This window comes from Triticum dicoccoides, chromosome 4A (assembly GCF_002162155.2).
Source record: "Triticum dicoccoides isolate Atlit2015 ecotype Zavitan chromosome 4A, WEW_v2.0, whole genome shotgun sequence".
NCBI classification, from domain to species: domain Eukaryota; kingdom Viridiplantae; phylum Streptophyta; class Magnoliopsida; order Poales; family Poaceae; genus Triticum; species Triticum dicoccoides.
Window position 1 is genome coordinate 13257496 of NC_041386.1, and position 26900 is coordinate 13284395.

General features: G+C 46.0%; 1 protein-coding gene and 1 pseudogene across 2 annotated transcripts; both read right to left on the reverse strand.

Annotated features, from left to right (window-relative positions):
- Positions 1-486: 486 nt before the first annotated feature.
- On the reverse strand, positions 487-5767 carry LOC119284625 (pentatricopeptide repeat-containing protein At5g15280, mitochondrial-like). Of its 2 annotated transcripts, XM_037563767.1 has the most exons (4): positions 5383-5762; positions 1244-5294; positions 984-1150; positions 487-891 (listed from the first exon to the last, which is right to left on the reverse strand). In XM_037563767.1, the coding sequence occupies exons 1-2, from the start codon at positions 5436-5438 to the stop codon at positions 1511-1513; spliced, it is 3840 nt and encodes a 1279-aa protein (XP_037419664.1). In that variant the 5' UTR covers positions 5439-5762; the 3' UTR covers positions 487-891; positions 984-1150; positions 1244-1510. The 2 variants fall into 2 exon arrangements, with proteins under 2 accessions (XP_037419664.1, XP_037419665.1); XM_037563768.1 differs by lacking the exons at positions 487-891; positions 984-1150 and having other exon boundaries at positions 3884-4011; positions 4260-5294; positions 5383-5767.
- An 8265-nt stretch (positions 5768-14032) lies between these two features.
- The window catches only part of LOC119283358, a 45888-nt pseudogene continuing 33020 nt past the window's right edge, over positions 14033-26900 (reverse strand).

Sequence of the window (26900 nt, forward strand, 5' to 3'; positions counted from 1 at the left end):
TGTGCGGCGGTGATGCAGCCGACGGTGGCGCCCCGCCCGGACGTCGGCGATGGCTTCTCTGCAGAGACGGTGGTCGTCGCGGCCGCGTAAAGAGAGCTTTGGTGGGGAGACGAGGAGAAAAAAGCAGACGTGTGCTGTACTATTTGTTCTTCATGTTTTGCTTGGAAGCGGAAACGGACATAGACCTCTCGGAAAGCAGGACGGAAACGGATACTTGCCAAAAACGAGCACGGAGCAAATACGGTCCGAAACTGATACGAAAGCGGATGTTTGCTGCAACTAAGAGACCCCTCGAATCATGCATAAAAAGTGCTAGGGGGTGTTTGGTTTAGAAGTCCTAGGACTTTTTCTAGTCCCAGGGACTAATCAAAAAAGACTCTCTAGTAGAGTCTTTTTCTAGACTTTTTAAAGACTTTTTCTAGTCTCTGGGACTAAAAAGTCTCTAAACCAAACACCCCCTAAAGCACGAGCAAACCAACAAACCCGTTCAATTGCTAAGATGACCCCTCGAATATTATGATACATCGCTTCATGGTGAAAAAAGCAACAACACATTGGATGAGACTCGAAATAGGACATTGCACACGCTCGGTTGACCGTGTGGTTAAGTCACAAGTTAACATGAAGAGAAAGATCAAACAAAGACAAACATCGTCGAAGGACCGGGACAGGACATGTGGGGAAACGGGCAGTGGACGACGATGGACGGCCGGAGGACACCGTCAACACAGCTCCAGTGTTGCAGCGTCGACGATGAAGCCCGTTTTGGTCACCGGGAGCAGGGTATGCGAGCAAGCGGGCACCACATGACCTAGTGTGGCAGGGTAGGAGCACAATCAGGATTCGGCGCTTACAACAATGGCCCTGAATCCTGATGGTTCCTTCAAGGTGCTGGCGTGGAACCACAATGTGATCAGACGAAAACAATAGCAGAAGTTGAAATAAGACATCTAGGAACACAAGAAAAGGCTATGAGATATTACTGTTGTGGCGTTGGGCTATCCACCAAACCCTCATATAAGGAATAATCGCGTGAGAAGAACATGAGAGATATCAAATCACGACAATATTTTTGAGGAGCAGCTTCGGAAGTAAGGTCATCTTGATGCTCTTCTTGTTTCTCTAGCTGCGGAGCTCGCAAGACCCTACACTGCAAGGTAAAAGAACACAATTTCTATTAAAACCTACTCCGCGAGTCAATATGACCAGAATATGTTGTACAGAAACATAACAAGGTATTTACCTTTTTGTGTTGCCAATTCGCTGGGATGCATCCAGGACTGCAATTTGTGGTCAACAAATGATGAACAGAAAGAGATTTGCCACGGGCTCAATGTCCATGTATTGCCCACTGTTCCACTTCTACAGAGCTTTAGCGTGCGAGCTGGTAGCCGATGTGCGGCCACAGTAGCAGTGACGCAGCCGCCTTGCGGTGGTTATTCGTAGGAGGGCAGCCATCCATAATCCCCTTGCCATCAGCATTGGCTATATCTTTGCATGGGAAAAAAAATCATTTCCTCCTATTATCCTTCATGGGGAATTGACTGGATGAAATAATTTTCGACAAAATAGGTTGTTCATATCCTTCAGTCTTCCTATCAGTACTGCTTAAATTGCTTATCACAGACCACTGCATCTCAAAGTTGGGTACGTGTCCTGCTTGCTGCATGTCATGCAGAAGTCCTGCGGCTTCCGGTGTGTTGTTACACCTACGGTAGTTATCAAAAACAGTTCTATACATGCCAAAGGATGCTGCAGACCCAAAGGTCCTTAGCAAATCCAAAATCTTCTTAGCGTCACTGGTTCTTCCCATTGAACAAAGGCCATGCATGAGCACATCACAGGATCTCTCACTTGGTTTTAGGTTTTCCAACTGCATCTCAGCAAGAAAATCAAGCGCCCGGTCAAATTCTTTCAGTATACACAGCCTGTGAATGACAGAGCTGTAGCTAGCTTCACTTGGAAGTCTACCATGCTTCAACATTGTATTTATCAGATTAACAGACATTTCCACGTCACCCTGTCTGCAGAATTCCTTGATTAGCACATCAAAACTAATGTAAGATGTAGTTAGTGCACTTCTGCTCAGGTTGTTCAGACATGATTTTGCTTCAGAATTTCTTCCAAATGAAAGGAGAGCTGAAATGAGAGTCAACTCAATGACTAAACCATGCTTCCATCCACTGCCCTCAATCAGATGAAATAATTCCAGTGCTTTCTCGAGGTTCCCTAACATGCAGTGGTGACTCAATACTATTCTGAGACTGCGGTTGGTTGGTGTTAATCCCTGAGCAATGCAAGCATCAAGCATAGTAACTGAACGATCGGTATCTCCAGACTTGTGAAAGCCATAAACAAGGAAATCATATGTTGTTTTGTCTGGAGAAATACCGTTACCTTTCATATCCTTCAACAACTCATGAACCTGCAAAATGTTTCTTCTCTTGAAAAGACAGAATAACAGAATGTTGTATAAAATCAGATCTGTTGACTTCTCACTGTCTTGCATCAGCTCCTTAAGGCATAACGCACTAGAAAACTGACTCTGCTCACACATTCTGCGGACAAGTAGGCGGTAGCTAGAAATAGAAATGCTAGCATGTATCTTTAGCATGATACACAGAACTGCGTCTACTTTTCTCCAATTGTTTAGACAACAATATGATTGAAGGATGGAATTTAGCAATTTGTCACTTAATTTCTTCCCTAAAGTGGATGCTTGAACAACTGATATTGCCTGGCTTACTTTTCCTGTCTGCAGTAATTCGTTCACAATGCAGCTGCAAGCTGGGACATCAGAACATTCTGTTTTCATCATAGACTGTACCAAGTCCTTGCATCGTTCTGCATCAAACCATGCTAGTGAAGAGAACGCAAATTGGTGGGTGAACACATCCGATACTTTTATTTTGTTAAGGCAGATGTCATACAATCCAATCGATTCGACAGTCCTCTGCTCCTTTAGGAAGCCCTCTGCCACATTAAGAATCAGGGAACGGCTCACATCCACACCCTTTTCTAGGAGAGCCTCCAGCATCGCACATCCAACATTAGTGTAACCTGTCCTGCATAACTCTTTGAGAAGTGCACAATATGCACTAAAAAACAAATATGGATAGCAGTCCAGCAGCGCACTTATAAGCTGCAAGGCTTCCTCCATTACTCCCCATTTGCACAAGTGACTGATGAGGGGTATCACATCCTTCTTATCAGGAGACCAACTAAACTTTGTTGCAACATTCCAACACTCCCAAAACCCTGCGATGTTCCTTTCTGTACAGAAGCCTAAAAGCAAATAAGTATATGTATCTTGATTGACTGGCAAGCCTCTTCTGAATAACCTGTCCAAAACTAATCTTGCACAAGCTGACATCTCATTCTTACTCAGTGTTTGGACGACTAAATTTAGAGTTTGAGCATCCAATTTATCAAATGTATATGGCATTTCCTTCATAAGGTCAATAACATCCATAACATGCGCAGGGCTTGCGCACAAGGACTTGATTAGTTCTGAAGAGCTAGCTGGTGAAATGTAATGTCCCCATTGAAAAGCTTCATTTTTCAGCAGAAGAGCACTTGCAACATTGCCTTGCTGACACGCACTGACTATCTTCGAGTTAATATCTAGGTAAAGAGCATTATCAAGAATCTGTACCAACGAAATCTCAAGCCTTTTGGAGTCAGTGTCCAAATACAGGCCATTGCCTACTGAATCAAAAAACTCAGCTTTCGGGAAGCCAGTGGCGTTATCTCTCTTGACCTTCACTCCTAAGTGGTCTAGCCCCAGGAAGGATAAGGCCTTAGAGAGCACACAATTTCCAGATGGAAGATCATTTACACCATTAGTCTCCATTGTTCTCAAGATATGCTCTATATCATCAAACTGCCTATACTTGCAATATCCTGCCAGAAGTATCCTGTATGTTAAAAGTTCTGGCATTATTTTTCTTTCAATCATGTCTTCAAGGATATATTTCGCATGTCTGTACAATCCCTCTGTGAAAACACCACCTATAATAGCATTATAAGCACAAACTTTAGGTTCAATATGTCTAGAAAAGCACTCAGATAAATAGAGGAATGCAGCTTTGAGTTTCATTTCTCTACAGCTATGGCATATGAAAATGCCAAAGGTTGTAGCATCTGCGGCAAATCCTAAGGACTCTAATCTTTGCAAGACAAACCATGCCTCGTCAGTACCAAGATTTGTGCACAAAGACGCAAGCATTCGATTGCAAAGACGCAGCTCAGGTAAATACCTCCACTCTTCCAAGAAATTCATCATATCACCAATATCCTTCTTCTTGCAAAATTCTTTTGCGACAGTTGACAATGATCCCTTGCTTATTTCAATGTTCAAGCTCTTTAGCTGCCGAATTATACGAATAGCCTGTAAGAATTTGTCTCCCTTGACTAAATCATTGACAACAAAATCAAGAACATCTCCTTCTGTGCAAGAGCCTAATCCAACTTCAAGCATGTCCACATATACTCTTAATACTAACGCCTCTTTTCTCTTTCCGACCAGACGATTTAGAAGTACTTGATAGCATGAGGCTGAAGGAACCAAACACTTGGACCTTGCACGATCAAAAAGTGCCACTGATTTGTCGAGGTGGCCAGCTTCGGAATACATCTGGGTAATCTGACTGAACAGTCTACTCGCATCGGTCAGAGCCCTGTTGTCATCCAGCAAGAGAAGCAACGATTCAGCTTGGTTGAGCATATGAGCATCTGCAAGTATTGACACCATGATGTCATTCGACCTTGGAAGATGTCGGAAGTCCTTGCTCTGCCACGAAGCCCACCTATACATATTCCACAGAAATCTTGCGTTCCTAACTTCTGCTGCACCTGGTCCGAAACCGATCAAAATGTCAAGAAAATCCTCAGGCCTCAGCCGCGAAGCACGCCAGAACCTGCGGAGGGTCTCCGGTGAGAGCCAGAGACCAAGCTTAAGAACATCCCGCAAGCTGCAATTCCCTTCAAAGGTGTCCCTTCCAGTGTCAAAAATGAAAGAGCACTTGGACACAATCAATTTCCCAATACCAGGGCCCAGTTTTGCTACCAAATGGACATCAGCCTCGCACTTTTCCCCAGTTTCGTGCTCCGCACTAAATCCGGCTTCCTCCGAAGATCCGGCAACGGCCGAATTGCAGAGAGAGGTGCCTTCTTTCTTCCCCAGGGTGTAGCAGCGTTCACCATCAAACAAGCTCCCTTTGTTGGAGTTCAACTCCGGAGCATTATTGGCATAGCCTCGGTGTTCAATCTTGGGCTCTCTCCTTAGATTCGAGCTGGAAGTGGTTGAAAATGAAATAAAATTAGTGTCAAGCAGGAACAGCAGTGCCATTCTGGAGAAAAGAAGCTCTGTCTCTGACGCACCTTGGTCGACGACGCCGTAGATGGATTGCTCGGCGCAACTGCCACGCCTTCCACATGTGATTTCCCCGTATACCTCGCGAGCGGTTGGGGCCGCCGCATCGCTCACCCAACGAGGCTGGTGGGCGGACCCATTAGCGCGCGGCCTTCCTCCTCCCCCCGTATTCTCCTGAGACGGGCCGCGGCGGCGACGGCCAGGGCGGGCGTGCTGGTGAAGGCGGCGCCGCGCGCAAGGAGCGGCGGAAGAGGGAGTAGGGGCCGCCGGAAGAAGGAGCGCGGGGGGAGGGGGAGACGGCGGAGGCGCGCGGTGTTCGATCCACCCGGCGAAGATGACCGGAGTTGGGTCAGGGGAGCCGCTGGGCCGGGCGCAGGAGGTCGTCGGGCTGCTTCTTTCTGATGTTTTGGATAACAAGGCCCACCAACAACACCAACGAGGCCTAATTCAAAACCGACACAAACGCGAGCCACCATCCCGGCAACATATACAGATCGCTTTCGAATCTCCCGACGAGCGCCGACCATCATGGGCACGAAGACGAAGCGATCCTTCCCCGCCTACTCCTTCCAGCCCCACGCCGTCGACGAGGCAGCCGGCTACCCCAGCTCGGTTCTCCTCGACAGCAAGGCCTACTTCGCCGACCGTGAGAACGGCGCCATCGTCGAAGCGCAGTCGATCACCGGCCGCACCGTGAAGGTCACCTTCTGCCTCGCAGACCCGCCGACCGTCTCCTACTTCTGCGTGCACGGCACCGGGTTCAATATCGAGGACTACGCCGTTGAGCCCTGGGTTATATCCTCGGACAAGGACCTCGTCCTCCTAGGCTCTGGCTCAGCCCCCGGAGCGACGTGCAAGGACGTGATCATGCCGAGTACTTCGTCTACAAGGCTGGCCGCGGCGGCGGGCCATCGCTCACACCGATCCCAGCCACTCCCCCCAGGTATCAGGAACACATGGAACGTCGGTATCGTGTCATGCGACGACGAGGGGGGATTTCTCCTAGCTGACCTCATGCATACAATGCCTACCCTTGCAAACTATGACCTCACCGTCTTTTCATCCAAGACTGCTACGTGGACCACCAGGAAACTGCAAGTGCAGGCGCCGCTCAGCCGCATCAGGGTAGATGACCTGTTCATTGCACCTCACAAGGTGATCACGCTTGGCGGAGGCATGGTGGCATGGGTCGACCTCTGGCGTGGCATCATCGTTTGCAACATTCTCGAGGAGGAAGCCGACCTCTTCATCTATTTCATCCCACTGCCTAAGCCCGAATTCAACTTGGACCGGATGGGCGATCCGACACGGGTCCACGATGTCACCTTTTGCAATGATGTCATCAAGTTTGTCGAGATGGACCATCATCTTTATAGACCGGAGGGTGTCACCAAGAGGTTCAAGGTGACAAAGGATCTTGATAGCATAGATAGGATGCACGATGTGGACATTCTCCTCACTCCACATGATGACTTCATAAGAACACATGATTAACAAGAGCAAATCAATAATATCAGTGATGGTTGGAAGGTCCAGACATGTTATAGGCATCTTTCCTGGGACCACTGGTTCAAGGGACATGTTGTTCATGTCCACGACATCTTGGGAGTTATTTATCCAAAACCACCACACTTGGGGATAGGGTAACCACTTGGTACCACATTGAAGGCATATCACAAAAAACCATCGAAAATGTGCCTAATGCATATCGTGGAGCACTGATAGTCGGATAACCTCGCGAAAACAGTCAAACTGACTGGTTGGGCCCACCTGTAAGGCTGACATGGATTGCCCATGTGGAAATTTTTCTGAGTTGGACCTAGGTCCTACCTGTCAATGACTTGAAGTGTTTTTTTTTCATCTTTTCTTTTTTATTTCTCTCTCTTTTTCTCTGTGGGCATTTGACCGAACAGGTTGTGGACGAGCACTGGACACGGACATCACCGGCGCAACCACCACAGAGGACATGTGCAGCGTAATGCCTGGCCAGCACCACTCCTGGCTGCCGCCGGCGAGCTCCTCTGGGAAACCAGCTCGCGTCCGCGGGCCGTGTCGTGGAAGCGTGGCTGCTCGTCCTCCGGTGGACGCGGACATGGCTGGGGCGGGATCTCGCCCGAGCTCAGCGTACGGCCCCGCCTCCTCGCTTCCACTCCCGAGCGCCGTTGCTGCCGCGGAGCTCCACACCGCCAACACCGACCGCCGCCGCCGGCACGGAATGAAGGGACGAGGCAGAGACACAGCAAGCGGGAGCAGCGCCGGCAGCAGGACGTGCGAGCTTGTTCCGCGCTCGCATAGCGCTCTCCCTGCCGCGCTCTCCCTGCCTCCTCGCTCCCACTCCTGAGCGCCACCGCCGCCGCGGAGCTCCACGCCACCAACACCGACCGCCGCCGCCGTTCAGTGACCGGAGCGCCGCCGCCACGCGTCTGCCGTGCTATTTCTCTTCTGGCCAAGGGGATGACGCGGACGAGCACCACTCCATCACCAGAGTGGCCTGCTTTTTTCAGTTATGGGAGCGCGGTGGCTTGCACCGTCCAGGCTGCCGCCGGCGAGCACCTCTCCACCGGAGCTCCCGTCCTCTACTTGACCGGTTGAAGAGATGGGGAGGAAGAAGACAATGGATGGATGACAGGGGGGACCTAGGTCCAACTCAGCAAAATTTCCACATAGGCATTCCACATCAACCTTATAGGTGGACCCAACCAGTCAGTTTGACTATTTTCGCGAGGTAATCTGACTATCAGTGCTCCGCGTTACGCATTAGGCACATTTTCGGTGGTTTTTTGTGCTCTGCCTTCAATGTGGACCAAGTGGTTACCCTAGCCCTAAGTGTGGTGGTTTTGGGTAAATAACTCACATCTTGGTCGATGATGCCCTGAAGCATTATGTGTTGTCGCATCAATGGGGGATGATTTTGCTGAAACATTGGCGTTGAGTAAGATGTGGGATCGTAATGTTGGAAGAATAACATTGAGGAACCTCACAACAAATTTCCCGATCCTCGACACTAATGGGGACGATGTTGTCTACATGATGGTGAAGTGTCACGAAAAGAATTGGGCCTCTTTGATTCACAGGATTTTGAAAATGTAGGAATATGAAAAGTATAGGATTGCAGTGGCATGTCAACTTGAATCCTATAGGATTAGCAAAGAGTGTTTGATGCCACATGAAAAACAAAAGAAATGTAAAAAGAGGTTGGAGTGGATGTTAGATTTCCTATGAAATGTAGTACAAAAGATTCCATAGGATAAATTCCTATAGGATCCAATCCTATGAATCAAAGGGCCAACATAGGAAAAAATCCTAAGGATTTCAATCCTCCAAAATTCCTAAAGATATCCTTTGAATCAAAGGAGCCCTGGATGGTTGGTGTTGTTCTCCGGAAGAAGACCGTGGAGATACTGAAACCATATTCCACGGAGAGAGCCTATCATTTCTAACAGATATTTCTGTCCTCTGCATTCTCACAATATCTTAATACTTCTCCAAGGCAAGTCTCTTTGGATCCGTATGCATTGTTTTAATTTCTTCATCTTTTCATACTAATTATTTTACGTGATGATTATGATATATGGACATGTTTGCTTCCTTGATATTATGTAGTGTGGACAAAGTCATCAGTGCACCAAAAGGGCCTCAGAATTATCAACATACACCCGGAAGTATTACTCAAAACAACGAGGTATGTTGTGAGTGCGGCATTTCGGTGCTTAGACTCATCTGCACCCGTCCAGGAAAAAAACTCACAAAAAATTCAAAACAAATTCAAAAAATTCCAATCTTTTTTTGCATGGTAGAAAATTTATCACGTGAGGTACGCTCCAAATTTGAGATCATTTGGACTTATGAGAAGCTCTCAGCAAAATAGACAAATCGGGTCAGAACAGTGCATGAACAGTAAAACAATTTTACAGACCCTGAATTTGTTTTTTTTTTGCCGAGAGCTTCTCAGATGTCCAAATAATTTGAAAATTATAGCGTACCTCACGCATCAAATTATCTGCCACACAGAAAATTTGGAATTTTTTGACTTATTCTAATATTTATTTTGATTTTTTCCATAAGGGCGGGTGCAGCTGAGCCTGGATTCAGAAGTGGATTACCGGTATGTTGTAATCAACTATCATTCTGTTGTAGATGCATCCATGTTTCCATGTTCATGCGGTGACATTTAAATATGACTTTCTTTGCAGCCACCGCAACAAAATACGTCGAGCATACATGGCCTGTACCAAGGTAGTTCTGATGAAGATGCTCATGGTGCACACCTAGACTACAACGATAGCAATTACCAACATCCAGTGTCGGGGCAGTCAAATTTACCAACAAGGCACACACCCAGGCAATGCCAATGTTGCTTTTGTTGAGGGTTGTCTTCGTTCAATGCATGCTAGCCAATCAAGGTACCCCGTGCCAGTGGTTTACACAGACGCCCATTAATTAAACCCATTAACAGTCGTGCAAAGTGCGCTCGCTGAGCTATGCCACATCATTTTCCCTGGTGCGAGCAAAAGAAAAAAGAAAAAAGAAGACAACACAGCAGATCAACACGCCATCTATTCCTTCGTGGGGAGGCAACTCCCCTGCTGAGTGGCCAATCATGGCTCGCAGTGCCACCGGGGCAGGGGTCGCCACAACTTGCTTCTCTGGTGCCTCCGGGATCGGCACCCCTGAATCGGCACAAGCGGAGCAACACGGAGGCAAATGCCATCCGATTACCATGGCAAAGACATCAAGTGCCTGGTAGAGTTACTTTAGCATATATCTGGCCATGGGCCGGGCCGGGCCGGGCTTGGGTCGGGCCTAAAAAAGCCCATGGCAGAAAAATTGAGGCCTAGGCCCTCACAGGCCCTACCACCGGGCCTACTTTTCAAGCCCAAGCCCGGCCTATCTGGTAAAAAGCCCTGAAAATCCCTTAGGGCTTAGGGCCGTGGGCTGGGCCTCTTCCTTAAAATGTCAATATGCTAAGCCCAAGCCCGCCCAGGCCCTGCTGGTGGGCTCAAAACTCAGACCCAAGCCCGACCTACGATCAAGCCCATAGGGCCTAGGCCCTGGATTTTAGTGCCGGGCCTGGGTGGGTCGACAGGGCCGGGCCTGAGATGGCCAGGACTACTTTAGCATGAATATCTTGTATAACCCGAGTGCAGTGTTTCTGCTTCCGAGCTCATCTGCACCCCCTTGACGAAAAAAATCAAAACAAATACTAAGTAAATCCAAAAATTCTAAAAAAAATTATGTGGTAGATAAGTTTATGTGTGAGGTGCGCTCCAAGTTTCAACTCATTTGGACATCTGAGCAACTCTCAGCAAAAAAGACAAATTCAGGGTCTATAAAAAAGTTTACTATTCACACACAGTTCTGACCCGATTTGTTTTTTTTTGCTGAGAGCTGTTCAGATGTCCAAATAAGTTGAAATGTGGAGCGAACCTCACGCACAAAATTGCCTATCACATAAAAAATTAGATTTTTTGAATTTTTTTAGTATTTGTTTTAAAAAAATTATGACCGGGTGCAGATGAGTCTGGCACCGAATTGGGTTTTCAGTATAAACCTGAGTTCTAAATAGACTAGCTTCACACAGTTAGCATTGTATCTAGTCAACATAGATCTATCTATTCCCGACAAATTTCTAAAGGTCGCATTTCTAACTTGTATTTGCGACATCTTAGCCAATCCAAAAGCCGTTCAAAAGTGTGAGAAATTGCTCTGGCAAGCTCACACCAACCATGTACTTAAAGGAAGGTTATTTTTTTGAGAAATCACCGGGGAGGAGTTCATCCACCTGAATATATTACTCAAAAGTGGCCAAATGACAATAGAGTGATTCAATATATATAAATGGATCAAAAACCTATAAATGAAGAATTTACAAACACATATAACCAATTTCCCTCTCATTAGTGCGCATAGTTTCCCTCTTTGCGACAGTTTTGCGCACGCCAACCTTTTTTCTTTAGATGAGAAGCTTCCAATAATTGGGGAAATTTTGAAACCAGTGATATGTTTAAATATAGATAACAAGAAAGATCATTCCTTTTATAATGATTATTAGCAAAAATGTCCATGCATTGCAACGGAAGAAAAAAAATACTCCCTCTAACCCAATAAAGCGTGCCTACATGCTCCTTTCGTCCATGACATCTATGTCAACACGATAGCCTGCCCATGTTGCCACTTATCCTTCATTCAGCCCTTGACAACGATGGTTGTGTTATTTACCTGATCAAAGCACGTTGGAACGTGATCGATTGCAAGGTGATGAGGTCAACCACCGCATGACACACTTGTCATTGAATTGCTCAGTGGAATGTTTAAAACTTCAAAAAAATAATCTTGTCAAGCTGGATATGAGGGTCACCCTCTCTGAGCTACTCCTGCACCTAGTCTATACACCGATCTACTCCTGCATCCATATACCGCCCCAATACTCCATCTCGCTTTTAACTTGCAATGTTGTGGGCTTGTTTAATAGAGGGGGAGAGGGGTGAGTCATGCACGTGTCGCCACGTGCCTCTTTAGTGCTTCGCTATGGAGCAAACGCCAAAAATTTCCTTCATTTATCAATAATACAATTGGAGATATGTTCTCTATAAACAGTACACAAATGATCATCTGTAACATCCCCTTCGACTATACTACAATGATCTAATGCATATTAGCTAAAAATATAATATCCTAATCTACATAAAAATTATTGACCAGCACAAAGGTAAGAAACTTCTCAACAAATAAAAAGTGATAATTCACGTGCAGACACTTTTGCCCATAAATGAACAAATATATTGATGGAGCAAACGCCAAAAATTTCCTTCATTTATCAATAATACAATTGGAGATATGTTCTCTACAAACAGTACACAAATGATCATCTGTAACATCCCCTTCGACTATACTACAATGATTTAATGCATCTTAGCTAGAAATATAATATCAGAATCTACATAAAAATTATTGACCAGCACAAAGGTAAGAAACTTCTCAACAAATAAAAAGTGATAATTCACGTTCAGACACTTTTGCCCATAAATGAACAAATATATTGATGGTGGCCTAATTCTTGGAGCATTTCTTCAAGTAGAAGCTATAGAAGGACAAATAAGCAGTCAATGGTTTTCAAATGGATTATAACATACGGATGTATGTAGACATATTTTAGAGTATAGATTCACTCATTTTGTTCCGTATGTAGTCACTTGTTGGAATCTCTAGAAAGACTTATATTTGGGAACGAAGGGAGTATATTTCAATGGATAGACATGAAAATAATAATTTGTAACTCAAATCAACTGCTCGCGTACTTGAAATCTCATGGTATGTGTTACAACACAGCCATAGTACACAGAAGCACACTTGAAATCTCAGGGTATGTGTTACAAGTTACAACACAGCCATAGTACACAGAAAACAAAATCATGGAATCACTTTGAAATTTACAAGTGAAACTTGATTCTAGCATTACATTACCAGTTATGCAACTCATGTTTTGCCACTGATCTTCGTATAATTGTGCCCCAAGATGAATGACCTGCATGATAATGTGTCAGTAGTTCAATGTACAATTCCTAAAGGACATTAACATCTAACAGGAATTTCATTGCAACTCTATAAAAGGGCACTGGGTATACTAAAACCTTCAAGCATTTTGAAATGTTGAGTAATGGACAATTGAATAGGCAAGCCATGTTTCGCCAATTTGAAAAGCAAGTGCTGCTGATATATGTAGATAATCCATAGTGATGTATCTATCCTTCACCTTGATAGCAATTTGCAGGAAAATAAAACAAATGCGACATACTTGAAAATATTATCTTCATGTTGGACTATTTTTTTCTACAAACAGATACATGGTTTCACAAAAGCTCATCTAGAAGATCAATAAACTTAAATGATTTACGCTAGTAGCATCTAGTCAAGTACATTATTCTGCTATAAAAATATACTGAACCTCGGAATGACCGGCTTGTGCAATTGTCGGAATTATTACAAAAATTCTTTGAATTTTTTGATCAACTAAAACGACAACCCAAAGCAGCATCCGCGGTTAAGTATGACACACAAATTACCTGAAATTATACTTTTTTTCAATTTTTCATACTTATGTTGTCAGATATATTGTGCATATACCACCACTACAGTTTCCTAAAATGCTTAGTGGTCCAAAATATTTAAGAGAACTGCACAATCAAGGAGTACCAGGTAATCGAACATTAAAGAGTTGGAGATATAAACCAAATCCTACGTGTGAAGATTCTGTAAACCTTTTGTATCCATTGAAGCTTCAGGGATATGTAGTTGGCTATGTCGCATGTGAGTTGCTGGAAAAGGGCCAGAAGAACACGTTGGTCCAGATAAATGGGGTACGGTGCACACAACCCTCGCAAAATAACCTAGCCGAAAGGATATTAGAGTATCCGGTATCCACAGTGATACATATGCTAATTAAAACACTGGATAAACTGATAAAAGTGGTTCTCCGTGTAACAGAAGCGTGGGTGCATGAGATGGACTAACTATGAGATGCAAAACTCTATGTATTTGTAGGCGTCGTTTGATTTTCTCAAGCGGAAATAAGAAAATGGGGAATATGCGAACAACTACATTTCAAAATTTCGCTCGGATAGTACTTTGCTCAACTCCTTCACCGGGTCCAGTGAAACATCAACCTGAAACAACAATTACAACCAGTAAACCAAATGCTTGATACTTTTATTATTCAGAAAACACACGAAATATCTGTGTTAGGTGGAGGGTTAAAACTATATCTCATGTTTGAGTTGTACTGAAGGCCAAGGGTGGAAACACCCTGATTAAACAATCATCTCCATCAATGTAGACCAACCATCGTGCAAGGCACCTACAGTTTACTCTCTAATTATCACTACATAGAAAATCATACTCGTGCAAAGAACATTATACATGCAGATAATAAGCAGAGTAAGCACATAGAAAATGACAGTCATCCACACTCCCCAAAGCAAGCAGGCAGTTAGCATAAATAGCTAGTCATTGATCAGAATTTAGCTAACCTAGTAACCATAAGTTAGAACAATATTCTTCCGCGATAACAACACAAACTCAATTGCAACTGAATCAGAGCCGACACGACACGGTCCAGATCAAGTAATTTCATGGTGATGTTGTTTAGAGCGAGTGTTTTTTCAGTTGAATAAATGAGTCATCTGGATCGAAATTTTGGGATGCCAGCACACTGTATTATTTTCTGATGTATCATATCAACACCGTGGAGCTGCCTATCATGGCGCTTTGTTTTCTCTACCAGCAAAATAATGGTGCTTTGTTTATTCATCTGGCACGTATGGAAGAATCGAGACAGAGAAATTGTACAGCGAGAAAAGATTTTCAGGCACGCTCACCTTGGCCCAGGGTGGACGGCCATTGACCCGCTGGTACTCCAACAGAGCGTAGGTTATTGTAGAATTCGTCCAACACAAGAGAGAGACTCCGGGTAAATGACGATGAGTTCGATGAGTCGGAGTCCAAAGCTGTCTGAAATGCTTCAAAGTCTTGCATCAACTGGTCCAGCAAATAAATGATGGCCAAGTTACCAAAAATTGAAGAAAAAAACGTAAACCAAGCGCAAAACTGAAGAAACATCATGGACAAATGCCTTGTTTGTGCATTGTCAATTAATATAGATGTTCAATAAACCTAAATCATATGGCTCAACATGGCAACTCAAATGTTACATATTGACAAAAGTATACCAAAAAGTGAACCAGTGCACACTCCATACAACACAATGTGAATACATGTTAGCAGCTAAATGCAATACCAGTGTACATAATCAAGAACAGTGAAACTGAAATCATCACAAGGGTGTACTTACCTCAAGATCAAACTCATGCTTGGCTACATCAACCTTATTAAATGTCAGCACCAGAGCCAAACGGGTCTTGTAGAGGATACTGCACGCTTACATCATGTTGCTCATAAAGGTAACAGGGTTTGTCGACCTGGAGGTGTCTACCACATATGCAACAACCTTTGGAAATGTCGAGCACAAGCTTCGGCTATGATAGCTAGCTCCTAAAGCCGACCAAGTAAAGATTTCAATCTACCCTGGGGTGTCTGTCGGTGTCAAAACCGGCGGATCTCGAGTAGGGGGTCCCGAACTGTGAGTCTAGGCCGGATGGTAACAGGAGGCAAGGGACACGAAGTTTTACCCAGTTTCGGGCCCTCTTGATGGAGGTAAAACCCTACGTCCTGCTTGATTAATATTGAAGATATGGGTGTTACAAGAGTAGATCTACCACGAGATCAGAGAGGCTAAACCCTAGAAGCTAGCCTACGGTATGATTGTATGTTGTGATTCTTGTCCTATGGACTAAAACCCTTCGGTTTATATAGACATCGAAGAAGGTTAGGGTTACACAAGGTCGGTTACAAAGGAGGAGATATCCATATACGTATTGCCTAGCTTGCCTTCCACGCCAAGTAGAGTCCCATCCGGATACAAGACGAAGTCTTCAATATTGTATCTTCATAGTCTAACAGTCCGGCCAATGGAGATAGTCCGGCTGTCCGGAGAACCCCTAATCCAGGACTCCCTCAGTAGCCCCTGAACCAGGCTTCAATGACGATGAGTCCGGCGCGCAGTTGTCTTCGGCATTGCAAGGCGGGTTCCTTCTCCGAATACATCACAGAAGAATTTGAATACGAGGATAGTGTCTGACCCTGCAAAATAAGTCCCCCATTTCACTGTAGAGAGAATAATATTTTCGCAGATCTAATCCGCTAGCTTGTTTTGGCAACATGATGTCACGTCATGGCCCGGTGATTATTCAAACCGTTTCTTTTAACCAGCCCCGCACATAACGCGAGGCAGTTTTTCGACACGTCTTGTCAAAGCAGAGATCGTGTCCCCTTATTACGGGATTCTCATCAATACGGGCGTGGGTAACCCAACCGTGCCATCAATTGCGGCGCTTGGGGGATAAGCGAGTTTTACCAGGCAAGTGGGGACGTTTAATTTTGTCCGCCCATATAAAGGGATAAGGATTCACCTTTCTATCCACGCCTTCTTCCTCCTCTGCTCATCCGCTCCCGCACACTCAAGCTCTAGCGCCCAAGTCCTCACTTCCATCTCAACCTTCTCCAACCATGTCCAGAGCGGGAGGCAAGTGGATGGTCTCCTCCGTCACGGAGGGAGACGTCAAGAAACTGAGGAGAGCCGGATACCTTCCCGACGATATCGCGCACCGGCTGCCAGATGAGGGACAGCTCATCCCCACCCCCGAGCCTCATGAGAGGGTGGTATTCCTCAGCCATTTCCTCCGCGGACTAGGATTCCCTCTCCATCCCTTCGTCCGTGGGCTCATGTTTTATTACGGCCTGGATTTCCATGATCTGGCCCCGAACTTCGTCCTCAACACCTCGGCGTTCATCGCTGTGTGCGAGGCCTTCCTCCGCATCAAGCCCCACTTCGGCTTATGGCTGAAGACCTTCAATGTCAAGCCGAAGGTAGTGAGCGGCCGCCAGGCGGAGTGCGGATGCACCATGGTGGGCAAGATGCCCAACATCACATGGCTCGAGGGCACCTTCGTGGACACCATAAAGGGGTGGCAATCGGGGTGGTTCTATATCACCGAGCCGCGCGACCCCGCATGGGTAGCGGCCCCCGAGTTCTGATATGGCATCCCCATGCGGCTCACCTCCTAGAAAGAGAAGGGCCTGTCCTGGGGTAATTCAAAAGAGCTGACTGGACTCCAGTCATGTATTCAGAACATGGTGGATAAGAAGTTCAAGCTTGTCAACATAGTCCAGGTTATGCTCGTCCGCCGGATACTCCCGTGCCAACAACGGGAGTTTACCTTGTGGGAGTTCAATCCGGCGTAGCACCGAACTCTGAACAGGCTCTTCGACACGACTCATGAAGATGCCTGGAGAGTGCTGTTCAAGGGCGCCGCGGTCCCTCCCCCATTACTGAGGATCGCAGATATAGCGCGAAGCGCCACGCCAGTGCGGTAAGTTGTTTTACCTTTCACGGGATACTTGTTTTCTATATAGATTGATTCTATGCGAGATCTAAACTCCCGTGCGGTTAACAGGACTGGCAGAAGATGGCCGGACAAATCGACTGTCCGGCTCCCTTGCCCGAAGGCCCTGCAGACGCCCTTCTGGCGAAGATGTTGACTCCGGCCCCTTATAAGGTGCCGGAGAAGACCCAGAAGGCCAAGGGAGCTCGAAAGAGTTCCCGACGCCAGGCGTCGTTGGACTCACCGTCCGATGAGTTTGCGGCACACTCTTCCCCCGAAGGCGAGGAAGAGGAAGGAGAGGCTCCCCCACCAACTGGGGGAGACAAGAAAAGGAAGGCCACCCAACTGGGGAGGCCGGAGGGTCCAAGAAGGGAAGGACGCTCCTTCCGGACAGCTCTACCGCCGCCGACGAAAGTGAAGACGAGTGGTTGCCCAGGGCCAAGCCCCAGGGGAGATCATAAGTATTCGGATACCAAAGTAACCCATAGGATTCCTTTGTCGCATTGCTTTCCCTAACGTCAAACTCAATTGTGCAGGCCGCCCCGAGCCAATATCGAGGTATCCTCGGACGGCTCCCTGGGCTCGTCGGACATGGATAGCGATCCAGTCCCGACCGCCACCTCCCCTCATCCAGCCGACGATGCCGAGGTGCTGTCTCAAGAGGCACCGGATCGAGGGGGGACAGTCCCGGAGGCACCTCAAGGCGACCTTCCGGACTCCGGGAGCCGAGGGGACGGGCCCCCCAAGAGCTCCGAGTTCGGCCTTCAGCCGAACACCGCGCCGGACCCTCCAATGGCTCAGAGCTCGGGTAGGCGGTCCCCTTCTAAGGGGGGTGAGACGCCTGTGCCGGTGACCTCTGTCCATCCAGAGGCGCCGGACACTATGTTGGAAGCGCTTCACAGCGCTTCCATCGAGGAGGAGCACCGCACTATCATGAGTGCGGTGATCCAGAAGGTTCAGTCCGCCAAGAGCGGATTGACTGAAGCCTGTACTAGCCTTCTAACAGGCTTCGAGGTAAGTGTTTAAAATTAATGTAGTAGAAATATTACCGCATAGACAGTAGCCCCTGATGCTTTGTTCGGTGTTCACAAAGAAAAGCCGAACAGAGGATCAAATAATATCGCAGGAGTCTAATATAAGTATGTCAATATGCATATGCAGGCTTTGCTGCTGGCGTCCGCCGCACTAACTGCGGAGGTCGCCGTACTGAAGGAGGCCCTCGAGGGGTCCTAGAAAGAGCTCGGCCTCGCTAAGAGGCAGCTCGAGGAGAACAAGGGTAAGTAATACCCCGTCTATAGATGAGAAAAAGGACGCGATTGCTAAATGACAGGATCATTGTATGTTTGCCAGGGGCCACGACCGAGGTGGCGACCCTGAAGCAAGCGTTGTCCCAGGCCGAAGAGAAGGTGGCCCAGGAGCGCACTGAGCGAGAGAGGCACGAGGCTCGGGTGGGCGAGGTGCAGCAAGAGCTCCAGGCTCTCGTGACGAAGCACGAGGCGTTGGAGCTTGACTTGAAGACGCGAGAGTCTGAGCTTGCCGCGGCCCGTGAGAGCGCGAAGAGTGCCAAGGCCGAGGCCCAGAAGGCCCTTCAGGAGATCGACGCGATAAAGAAGATAGCGGCGGGTAAGGCTTTCTATATGCAAAGCAAGCATGTAAAAGTAAATTATCGATTACTTACCCGGATCCGGAGCTCTTCAGGAGCATTCGCAGATTTGCCCCGCAGTGTGTCCGATGCCGCAGAATTTTACCAGGCCGAGGACGGCAGCTCGACGGAGAAGCTGTTCTGGTCTCAGTATGCTGAGGCCGAACATCCGGTGCCGATGAGTGACTAGCTGAAGCAGATGGCCGAGCTACATAAGGCGGCCGATCAGGCCATGAAGGGCTTCATAGTCCGGTTGTGGCCTGGCGATGCCCTTCCTAACAGCTTCTTTGGCCTGGTGAGGCGGCTTGTGGATGCCTGCCCACGGCTGGAGGTCGTCAAGCGATCCGTCTGCATTGAAGGTGCACGCCGGGCCTTTGCCCGTGTAAAAACGCAGTGGGTCAAGCTAGACGCCGTGAAGCTGATCAAGGAGGGGCCGCCGGAGGGCAAGGAGCACTGCCACCCCGAGATGTACTACGAGGGTGTTCTGCCGGGCGCCCGTCTTATCGTGGATGAGTGTTCGCAAAATGTAATATTTGAATGAGACTTGCTCGTTTTGTCCTGTGTGTATGAAAACTTGTATCGTATTCGCTATGCAACGCTTGTGTGAATTTAAAATATTACCTTCTGTTTGGCTGTTTATCCAATCTGAGAGATGGCTAGTCCTCGGCTTCTACCCCCATGCCACAAGTGCCGGGGTGTTCGGGATAAACCTGAGCACTCTTGTTCCCATGTTTGGGTCCTTCGAGGGAGGTGCTCAGCACAACGAACAAGGCAACCAGACTAATAATGCTTTATCACTCTCACTTAGCCATAGAATTCTATAATTTTAAATTTCGGCGAAGCCCCTGGTATTCGGAAGGCCGAATTTGGGGCGCGATACACGCCTGTAAGCCGGACGGAGCCGGCCCCTCGCCCTAAGCGGCATAAGTCTTTAGGGACTCGAAAAACCTCGCCGAATAGCAACCAGTCTCTCGCCTTATCATGACAGTCAGTTTAACTTTCTCTACTAAGGTGCTCGGCCCGGCAGAACCGGGGCACAATCGCAGTAGTTCTCCTAGCGCTACCTTAGCCGATAGAGCGGAACGTAAGGTACCAAAACATAGGAGCCGGGCAAACCCAACATTTGACCAAAGACATGATTTGGAGCTGATGCATATAATGCTATAAGTTCGGGGTGCCGCACTTGTGAAAGTGTTCGGACTTTTCACACCATATTGTGGGTACGTAAGCCCCTAGTGCATTGGCCGTACCAGAGTGTACGGTTGCTAGGCGTCATTAATGAACACATAGATATGTATACATATAACAAAAATGCGATAATAGTCGTAATGTCATGCATTGTATATTAAAAAATTGCATTAAAGCAGAGTGATACAGATAGTGTAATAAGCAAAAGAGTAGGACTATGTCCCTTCCAAGGGCGAGCTGAGGAATTATATGAAATCTGTTGGGGAACGTAGCAATAATTCAAAATTTTCCTACGTGTCACCAAGATCTATCTATGGAGAGACCAGCAACGAGGGGAAGGAGAGGATCTACATTCCCTTGTAGATCGCACGCGGAAGCGTTCAAGAGAACGGGGTTGATGGAGTCGTACTCGTCGTGATCCAAATCACCGATGATCCTAGCGCCGAACGGACGGCACCTCCGCGTTCAACACACATACGGAGCAGCGACGTCTCCTCCTTCTTGATCCAGCAAGGGGGGAGGAGAGGTTAATGGAGATCCAGCAGCACGACGGCGTGGTGGTGGAAGTAGCGGGATTCCAACAGGGCTTCGCCAAGCGCTGCGGGAGGAGGGAGATGTGTCACGGGAGGGAGAGGGAGGCGCCAGGCCTTAGATGTGATTGCCCTCCCTTCCCCCAACTATATATAGGGCCAAGGGAGAGGGGGGCGCAGCCTTGGCCCTTCCTCCAAGGAAGGGTGCGGCTAGGGAGGAGTCCCTCCTCCCCAAGGCACCTCGGAGGTGCCTTCCCCCTTTAGGACTCTTCCTTTTCCCTCTTCTCTTGGCGCATGGGCCTCTTGGGGCTGGTGCCCTTGGCCCATATAGGCCAAGGCGCACCCCCTACAGCCCATGTGGCCCCCGGGGCAGGTGGCCCCACCCGGTGGACCCCCGGGACCCTTCCGGTGGTCCCGGTACAATACCGGTGACCCCGAAACTTGTCCCGATGGCCGAAATAGCACTTCCTATATATAATTATTTACCTCCGGACCATTCCGGAACTCCTCGTGACGTCCGGGATCTCATCCGGGACTCCGAACAACATTCGGGTTACCGCATACTAATATCTCTATAACCCTAGCATCACCGAACCTTAAGTGTGTAGACCCTACGGGTTCGGGAACCATGCAGACATGACCGAGACGTTCTCCGGTCAATAACCAACAGCGGGATCTGGATACCCATGTTGGTTCCCACATGTTCCACGATGATCTCATCGGATGAACCACGATGTCGAGGATTCGATCAATCCCGTATACAATTCCCTTTGTCTATCGGTACGATACTTGCCCGAGATTCGATCGTCGGTATCCCGATACCTTGTTCAATCTCGTTACCGGCAAGTCTCTTTACTCGTTCCGTAACACATCATCCCGTGATCAACTCCTTGATCACATTGTGCACATTATGATGATGTCCTACCGAGTGGGCCCAGAGATACCTCTCCGTCACACAGAGTGACAAATCCCAGTCTCGATTCGTGCCAACCCAACAGACACTTTCGGAGATACCCGTAGTGCACCTTTATAGTCACCCAGTTACGTTGTGACGTTTGGCACACCCAAAGCACTCCTACGGTATCCGGGAGTTTCACAATCTCATGGTCTAAGGAAATGATACTTGACATTAGAAAAGCTTTAGCATACGAACTACACGATCTAGTGCTATGCTTAGGATTGGGTCTTGTCCATCACATCATTCTCCTAATGATGTGATCCCGTTATCAATGACATCCAATGTCCATGGTCAGGAAACCGTAACCATCTATTGATCAACGAACTAGTCAACTAGAGGCTTACTAGGGACATGGTGTTGTCTATGTATCCACACATGTATCTGAGTTTCCTATCAATACAATTCTAGCATGGATAATAAACGATTATCATGAACAAGGAAATATAATAATAATCAATTTATTATTGCCTCTAGGGCATATTTCCAACAGTCTCCCACTTGCACTAGAGTCAATAATCTAGTTCACATCGCCATGTGATTAACACTCACAGGTCACATCGCCATGTAACCAATATCCAAAGAGTTTACTAGAGTCAATAATCTAGTTCACATCACTATGTGATTAGCACTCAATGAGTTCTAGGTTTGATCATGTTGCTTGTGAGAGAGGTTTTAGTTAACGGGTCTGAACCTTTCAGATCCGTGTGTGCTTTACAAATCTCTATGTCATCTCCTAGATGTAGCTACCACGTTCTATTTGGAGCTATTACAAATAATTGTTCTACTTGGAGCTATTCTAAATTGTTGCTCCATTATACGTATCCGGTATCTCTACTCAGAGCTATCCGGATAGGTGTTAAGCTTGCATCGACGTAACCCTTTACGATGAACTCTTTTACCACCACCATAATCGAGAAAATTCCTTAGTCCACTAGTAACTAAGGATAACTTTGACCGCTGTCTTGTGATCCATTCCTGGATCACTCTTGTACCCCTTGACTGACTCATGGCAAGGCACACTTCAGGTGCGGTACACAGCATAGCATACTGTAGAGCCTACGTTTTAAGCATAGGGGACGACCTTCGTCCTTTCTCTCTATTCTGCCGTGGTCGAGCTTTAATTCTTAACTTCATACCTTACAACTCAGGCAAGAACTCCTTCTTTGACTGATCCAACTTGAACACCTTCAAGATCATGTCAAGGTATGTGCTCATTTGAAAGTACCATTAAGCGTTTTGATCTATCCTTATAGATCTTGATGCTCCATGTTCAAGTAGCTTGATCCAGGCTTTCCATTGAAAAACACTTTCCAAATAACCCTATATGCTTTCCAGAAATTCTACGTCATTCTGATCAACAATATGTCAACAACATATACTCATCAGAAATTCTATAGTGCTCCCACTCACTTCTTTGGAAATACAAGTTTCTCATAAACTTTGTATAAACCCAAAATCTTTGATCATCATCAAAGCATACATTCCAACTCCGAGATGCTTACTCCAGTCCTTAGAAGGATCGCTGGAGCTTTGCATACTTATTAGCATCTTTCAGGATTGGCAAAATCTTCCGGTTGTATCACATACAACCTTTCCTCAAGAAAATCATCGAGGAAACAATGTTTTGACATCCTATCTGCAAAATTTCATAAATAATGCAGTGACTGCTAATATAATTCCAACAGACTCTTAGCATCGCTACGAGTGAGAAAATCTCACCGTAGTCAACTCCTTGAACTTGTCAGAAAACATCTTAACGACAAGTCGAGCTTTCTTAATGGTGACATTTACCATCATTGTCCGTCTTCCTTTTAAAATCCATCTATACTCAACAGCCTCACGACCATCGAGTTGTTCTGTCAAAGTCTACACTTTGTTTCCATACATGGATACTCTCTCGGATTTTATGGCCTCGAGCCATTTATCGGAATCCGGGCCCACCATCGCTTCTCCATAGCTTGTAGGCTCATTGATGTCTAGCAACATGACTTCCAAGACAGGATTATGTACCACTCAGAAGTAGTACGCATCCTTGTCATCCTACGAGGTTTGGGAGTGACTTGATCCGAAGTCTCATGATCAATATCATAAGCTTCCACTTCAATTGGTGTAGGTGCCACAGGAACAACTCTTTGTGCCCTGCTATACACTAGTTGAAGTAACGGTTCAATAACCTCATCAAGTCTCCACCATCCTCCCACTCAATTCTTTCGAGACAAACCTTTCCTCGAGAAATGACCCGATTCTAGAAACAATCCCTTATTGCTTTCGAATCTGAGACAGGAGGCATACCCAACTGTTTTGGGTGTCCTATGAAGATGCATTTATCCGCTTTGGGTTCGAGCTTATCAGCCTGAAACTTTTACACATAAGCATCGCAGCCCCAAACCTTTTAAAAAAATGACAGCTTAGGTTTCTCTAAACCATAGTTCATACGGTGTCATCTCATCGGAATTACGTGGTGTCCTATTTAAAGTGAATGTGGTTGTCTCTAATGCCTAACCCATAAACTATTGTGGTAATTTGATAAGAGACATCATGGTATGCATCATATCCAATAGGGTGCAGTTATGATGTTCGGACACACCATCACACTATGGTGTTCCAGGATGTATCAGTTGTGAAACAATTTCCACAATGTCTTAATTCTGTGCCAAACTCGTAATTCAGATATTCATCTCTATGATCATATCATAGATACTTTATCCTCTTGTCACGACGATCTTTCAACTTCACCCTGAAATTACTTGAACCTTTCAATAATTCAGACTCGTGATTCATCAAGTAAATATACTCAACATCTAATCAAATCATCTGTGAAGTAAGAACATAATGATATCCACTACACGCCTCAGCACTCATTGGACTGCACACATCAAAATGTATTACTTCCAACAAGTTGCTTTCTAGTTCCATTTTACTGAAAACAAGGCTTTCAGTCATCTTGCCCATGTGGTATGATTTGCATGTCTCAAGTGATTCAAAATCAAGTGAGTCCAAACGGTCCATTTGCATGGAGTTTCTTCATGCATATACACCAATAGACATGGTTCGCATGTCTCAAACTTTTCAAAAACGAGTGAGCCCAAAGATCCATCAACATGGAGCTTCTTCATGCGTTTTATACCAATATGAATTAAGTGGCAGTGCCACAAGTAGGTGGTACTATCATTACTATCTTATATCTTTTGGCATGAACATGTGTATCACTATGATCGAGATTCAATAAACCATTCATTTTAGGCGTAAGACCATTGAAGGTATTATTCAAATAAACAGAGTAACCATTATTCTCCTTAAATGAATAACCGTATCGCGATAGACATAATCCAATCATGTCTATGCTCAACGCAAACACCAAATAACAATTATTTAGGTTTTAATACCAATCCCGATGGTAGAGGGAGCGTACGATATTTGATCATATCAACATTGGAAACACTTCCAACACATATCGTCAGCTCACCTTTAGCTAGTCTCCGTTTATTCCGTAGCTTTTATTTCGAGTTACTAACACTTAGCAACCGAACCGGTATCTAATACCCTGGTGCTACTAGGAGTACTAGTAAAGTACACATTAGCATAATGTATATCCAATATACTTCTATCGACCTTGCCAGCCTTCTTATTTACCATGTATCTAGGATAATTCTGCTCCAGTGGTTGTTCCCTTTATTACAGAAGCACTCAGTCTCGGGTTTGGGTTCAACCTTGGGTTTCTTCACTAGAGCAGCAGTTGAATTGCCGTTTCATAAGTATCCCTTCTTGCCCTTGCCCTTCTTGAAACTAGTGGTTTGACCAACCATCAACAATTGATGCTCCTTTTGATTTCTACTTTCGCGGTGTTAAACATCACGAATATTTCAAGGATCATCATATATGTCCCCGATTATAGTTCATCACGAAGCTCTAGCAGCTTGGTGGTAATTACTTCGGAGAAACATCACTGTCTCATCTGGAAGATCAACTCCCACTCGATTCAAATGATTGTTATACTCAGACAATCTGAGCACAAGCTCAACAATTGAGCTTTTCTCCCTTAGTTTGCAGGCTAAGAAAATCGTCGGAGGTCTTATACCTCTTGATGTGGGCACGAGCCTGAAATTCCAATTTCAGCCCTGGAAGCATCTCATATGTTTCGCGACGTTTCAAAACCGTCTTCGGTGCCTCAACTCTAAACCGTTTAACTGAACTATCACGTAGTTATCAAAATGTGTATGTCAGATGTTCGCAACATCCACAGACAACGTTCGAGGTTCAGCACACTGAGCGGTGCATTAAGGACATAAGTCTTCTATGAAGCAATGAGGACAATCCTCAGTTTACGGACCTAGTCCGCATAATTGCTACTATCAACTTTCAACTAAATTTTCTATAGGAACGTAACTAAACAGTAGAACTGAAGCGCGAGCTACGACATAATTTGCGAAGACCTTTTGACTATGTTCAGGATAATTAAGTTCATCTTATGAACTCCCACTCAGATAGACATCCCTCTAGTCATCTAAGTGATTACATGATCCGAGTCAACTAGGCTGTGTCCGATCATCACGTGAGACGGACTAGTCATCATCGGTGAACATCTTCATGTTGATCGTATCTACCATACGACTCATGCTCGACCTTTCGGTCTCTTGTGTTCCGAGGCCATGTCTGTACATGCTAGGCTCGTCAAGTCAACCTAAGTGTTTCGCGTGTGTAAATCTGGCTTACACCCGTTGTATGTGAACGCCTGAATCAAACACCCGATCATCACGTGGTGCTTTGAAACAACGGACTGTCGCAACGGTGCACAGTTAGGGGGAACACTTTCTTGAAATTTTAAAGAGGGATCATCTTATTTACTACCATTGTTCTAAGCAAACAAGATGCATAATCATGATAAACATCACATGCAATCAAATAGTGACATGATATGGCCAATATCATATTGCTCCTTTTGATCTCCATCTTCGGGGCTCCATGATCATCATCGTCACCGGCATGACACCATGATCTCCATCATCGTGTCTTCATGAAGTTGTCTCGCCAACTATTACTTCTACTTCTACAGCTAACGGTTAGCAATAAAGTAAAGTAATTACATGACGTTTAAGTTGACACGCAGGTCATAAATAAATAAAGACAACTCCTATGGCTCCTGCCGGTTGTCATCGACATGCAAGTCGTGATTCCTATTACAAGAACATGATCAATCTCATACATCACATAT